General features: G+C 41.3%; 1 protein-coding gene across 2 annotated transcripts in view; it reads left to right on the forward strand.

Annotated features, from left to right (window-relative positions):
* NYAP2 (neuronal tyrosine-phosphorylated phosphoinositide-3-kinase adaptor 2) overlaps positions 1-5,427 on the forward strand; it is a 206,152-nt gene that overhangs the window by 86,303 nt on the left and 114,422 nt on the right. For both annotated transcript variants that reach the window (XM_006763405.2, XM_006763408.2), the window contains exon 3: positions 2,924-3,225. In XM_006763405.2, coding sequence (XP_006763468.1) covers positions 2,924-3,225 — 302 coding nt within the window. The remainder of the gene's footprint in view (positions 1-2,923; positions 3,226-5,427) is intronic.

The raw sequence follows: 5,427 nt of genomic DNA on the forward strand, positions 1-5,427 counted from the left end.
AATGTCTCTATTGAAATTAAATGGTAGTAAAAATAAACAAAAATTGCTGACAAACATCAAACTTTCCAAGAAAAGTGGGAATTGGAGTATTTTTGCTGTGAAGTAAAAAATAATATAATCTGCTTGATATGTAGTAATGATATTAGTGTACCAAGCTTATACATTGAAAATTGAAGCTTTTTTTTTTTTTGCGGCCCACATAAACTTAAACCTTTTTTATTTGTCCTGTGTTAGCCTTTGAGTTTGACATGCTGAATCTATTATCTATCTATTTGGAACGGGATTCTGTTTTTCTGCAATGGTTCTCAAGGAAAACTCTACTATAAAATATTGTCATGTTTGCTTCAAAATTACACACAGAAGCTACAGCCTTGTCACTTCAAAAGATGACATCTCACCTTGGTAGCTCACCCTTCTCAGAGTTGTGTTTTCATCTCTAAAGGGAAATAGTTCTCAGGAAGAGAGAGACACAACATTAATGCTGATGGATTTTCAAGATGACAGCAAGACAAATAACAACCTCTGTTGAATAGCAGTGTCAAAGCATTTTTGAAATACTTGTTTTGTAGCTTTCCTTGTCAGTCCTGATCAACAGGTGCTTTGAAAAACTGAAGCAAGTATTAAAGAAAATTAAGAGCAAATATAAGGAACATATTTGCTTAGCTAATCATAATATTTCGAGTTAAATGTAGGATTTTGTTTTGACTCTGCATGCAGTTTTTTGAGGTTACCCTTTATGTATACCACACTTTAGAGACATGGTCTTACAATGCATATGACAATTCCATAAACAAGATTTAGGAGGATAGGATTTAAAAATAGGAATTTCAAAGCAAAAATTATTGACTGCATATTATGTCAGACTCTGTGCTAAGTGCTTGGTATATAATATCTCAAGCAAACTTAAGAACAATTCCAAGAGGCCAGTCCTACTATTCAACAGATATGGAAATAGTTTTAGGGGTCAGTAACTAATGTTGCACAGCTGCTCAATGAGGGAACTGGGGATGGAGCCTACAACTCAATGAATCCAGAACACAATAGCCAGGGTCTGTCCATTAGCCATTAAGTTGTTTGGGTGAGAAGTTTACAAATATTTTACCAATTACTTCTGGGAAAACAATTTTATTTTGTGTGTTTTATAATAGAAAAACTACTCAACACAACTAGATCTTGCAACATTGCCTACATTGTGTGAGAAAAAGCATACTTGTTTAAATTCAAGATTATGAAACATTTTTATATTTATAACATGAGATGTGTCAGGCTTAATCTAGCTTCAGTGTTAGAGTCTTACTGCAAAAAGACTCTGCAGCCCCCATACATTTCATTCCAAGCCAAGTATTCCTACAGTGGAGCTTGCCCCTCCCCCCCTCCGCAACCACCATTTAAATGCTCAGTCTAAAGCCAGAGAATGTCCTATTTTCAAACACATTTCTTATTTCTAGGGTCTCCAGTTTGTTTTTAGACTTTCTGTTACATCTTATTTAGTTTCTGAATACCATGGACTGTATGATTGTTCCCAAGCCTGTCAGTGCATGTCCTCTAGAAAGCAGACACCAAGCTATATAGGGTTAAAAGTGTGAGAGATTTATTGAGGAGGGTGTCTGGGATAGGGAGAATGCAGAAATAGGCAGAACAAGCCTCAGGCCACAATGCAGGGTTGACAGCTATAAAAGAAGAATGGGGTGGAAAATTGATTGGATAGGAAGATCCTCAAAGCAGACCAAGGTATAGTTTTGGGAAAGTCTCAGCCAGCCCCATAGGGGAACTTAGACACAAACATTGTCCATAGAGAACTCCCACACTGGGCAGAAAGAGCCAGGTCCCACAGCACAACATGCTCAGCTATTGGCTACTAGCCTTTCAGGGAGAGTGCCTTGACTAAGATACTGCACTAGATTTGAAGACTCTGGTGTTGGTGGCTGTCAGCTAACTCCTATCCTTAGAGAAGTTTCTCTCCTGATAGAAATCTGATGGTTGTCACAATTTACCTCAAGTTCAGCGACTGTACCTCTCTTACAGGTTGGGGAGCAGCTTGTCCTTGGTTCCCAAGAGACTCTTCCTGAGGGGAACCTACAAGGGGAGAGCTGGTGTGATAGACTATAGCTCTCATCACTACAATTTATGTGGGGGCTGTGGTTGATACTCTCATTCTTCTCTAACACCTCTACCGGCTCACTTGGTGGTGAGACTCATTCCTCTTTCATGAGAGGTTGGAACCCCTAGTAACTAAAACCTTCTCAGGCTAGGGTTGCTGCATATGATGTTTCAAAATCACAATGGGGCAAGAGGCTATCAAGAGGGGTTCCATACATATTTATCTCTGCCCCATCACGTGGCAGCAGCCCTGCCTCCTCCTGCTGACTGTGTCAATGATCTCTTCCACACGGAGACTCATCTTATTGCCTGCTGGCCACTATACAAAGGAAGTTCAAACTGCCCAGGAGGCAGCGATAGCTGGTTGTTCAATGGGACTCTTGCTGTATCTTCTAGAAAGTGTGTGATTCATTTGGAGACAAGGACCTCTAACCCTGTAGAGCTGAGACTTATGGGGACAAGAAGTACAAAGTCCCCTGATGAGTCATTGGTTGTCAGTTAACTTCATTCCTCACCTGCTATTCTGGTATTTGGTCTCCTACCTGTAAGAGGATCATGCAACCCCACATATTGTCATGTAACCTGCAGTGCTTTCCTGTTGTAGGAGAATATATCCCCACCCCATTGACATCAAGCTTAGAGGTAAGATTCCTTTTAGCCAATAAAATGTGAGTGAAAGAGATATTCGAAGTTTGAGCGGAAGCTTTAGGAGACACTGTGTAGTTCAGTGAGTCCTTTTCTCTCTCTGCCCCAGAAGCATATCCCATATGGCACATCCTGGCTCAGTTTCTCTGCATGGACTGAGGTCTGCTTTCTTTTACAGCATAGGTGGAGAAGGAGGACGAGGCCACGAAGGGAGCTACGCCGGCAAACACTTCCGCATGGGATTCATGACGATGCCTGCTCCTCAGGACCGACTTCCCCATCCTTGCTCCAGCGGCTTCTCCGTGAGGTCACAGTCCCTGCACTCGGTGGGGGGCACAGATGATGACCGCAGCTGTGGCTCCCGAAGACAACCACCCCCCAAGCCCAAGAGAGACCCGAGCACCAAGCTGAGCACCTCATCGGAGACAGTCAACAGCGCAGCCACCAGTAAGAGCGGGAAAGCCCCCGAGCGCTCCGAAGGTAACACACCCCTCACCCACTTCACCTAGAAAAAGATTTCAGGCAACAGGCCACTGATGAGCATCTGCCTTCCTCCCTGGTCCATCTCCCTCAGGTCCCAGAAAAGAAGAAGGGGGGGGGGGGCTATTTATTGATATGATGTCAAAAGACAAACAGATAAGGATATTTGATTTATTGGAAAGGGAAGGCAATATGTGTGTTCTTACCCCCTTAAAGCTTTACGTTATTAGAAAATTATTTTGCCTAGAAATATACATGAAATTTATAGTGTCTTGAGTTTGTAAGTATTATTGATATGACTAAAGAAGTACTATGTGATTGTTAGGATAAACTTATAATGCAGAAAAATATAAAGAAGAAAAAAAATGTAGTCGTTTTTAAAAATAATTATTTTTCACCTTTTGGTGTACTTCCTTCCAGTGAATGTGTATGTGTGTGTGTATGTATGTATATACATATATATACAAATTTCCATGTCTATATTTTTCCTCATGATGAAACACATAGATCAAATATATCTCAGCCCCTATCTATTTTATGAATATAAATTAGGTCAGGCTACCCCCAGATCTGTTCAGCTGTTAAGTCCTCACTTGAGTCAACAATTCTTGGTTTTCCTGAGTTTTTCCTGAGAGTCCCTTGGTGGGGGAGTGGTCTCTAGTGTCCTTAGATGGAAGCCCATTTAGATTTTTGTATATAAGTTGTGGAAAACACTTTAAGGTTCCCAGTACTGCCAGCGGCCAGCTTGAGAGCATGGCTATACCAAGCCCTGTAGCCTTTCTCCCACCCTGTTTGTCCCTGACATTGTCCACAGCATCCCCCAGCACACCGGGTTTCACAGTGGTTTGCTGCAGAGTGGAAGCCAGGTGGTCCTTTCCTCAACTGGGCAGATTTCTTTGTCACCTAGGCTCCCCAGTCCCTCATGGAATCTCCCTCTTTTTCTGGTCTAATCTTTCCACAGACGCTCAAATCTAGTCCATGAGATGGGGTGCCCATTAGGCATGTGCTATGTTTTCCGTTACTCTCATCTCCCCTTATTGGTGCTCAAGTGACTGTTTAACCAAAAACCAAAGCTTTAGTGCATACTGAAAAATACAGATAAATGCCTAGAGATGAAGTTAACCCCTCTGTTCTACTTAGAAAATCTCCACTTATGCTCAGTGTTTCCTATTACCCAAATATGCAAAACTATATCATAAGTAGGTGTATGTGTGTGAGAGTACAGATAACATGTATGTGTATGTGTATTTACAACATTGAAATCATTGTGAATAGAGTTGTGTGCTTGTATTTTCACTTACTCTATTGTGACTATTTTTCATGGCATTCAGTTTGTTAAGAAACACCATTTTTAAGAAGAGAAGTAAATATCATAGTATTTTATTTAATCGTCACCTCCTTGATGAATACTTATTTGGTTTCAGTTTGGTTTGCTATGATGAAAAGCACAGGAAAGATTGTGTATGTCTGTGTGGCTATGTAACTATTTTTTTCTGCTGCCTTAGAGTATTTGATTTTTTTCCCTCATGATTCAAGATCATTAGTATGTCTTTTAACTTTTAACACACTGGTGCTTTTAGAAATAATTTAAGTCTTTGGTTTACTTGTTAATACACTAAAGGGCTCTGGAGCATATTAAATATTGTTCTCAGGTTTCATCTGATACTGATACATGGTCCCTTTCATTTCTCTTTGTTTTCTATGGTCTGGTTTCCAGAGGTTACCTTTCTCTTGCTTTTCTTGCCAAAAAACTATATCATCAATTACATTAGGTTATTTGCAAAAGAAGTTTACTGATTTAGAAGAGAGGTCTCTGAATGAAGAGTGCCTGAACATAATCTAGAATTATCTACACTAATAAAAGACAAACATGCAAAGTGACCATACCTTTGCTACACCTTAAGCCACACCCACCAGCCAATCAGAGTGGCTATATGCAAATTAACCCAACCAAGATGGTGGCCGGCAGCCACAGAGCTGGAGCAAGCAGGAGGCTTGGTTACCCCAATGATGCCTGCCGCCGCCAGCTCTGAGCTCCACTCAAAGCAACAAAGTTTCAATTATAGGGGAGACGGGAAATAAATCCCAGAATAAAAACAAGAAAAAAAGGAGTGGCTGGGAGCTTCCATCACCGGGGAGGCTTGGCCAACCTGAAAACGGCCCTCAGCCCCTCACCCAGACTGGCCAGGCACCCCGGGGGGG

The sequence above is a fragment of the Myotis davidii genome, unplaced genomic scaffold (assembly GCF_000327345.1).
Source record: "Myotis davidii unplaced genomic scaffold, ASM32734v1 scaffold575, whole genome shotgun sequence".
NCBI lineage: Eukaryota > Metazoa > Chordata > Mammalia > Chiroptera > Vespertilionidae > Myotis > Myotis davidii.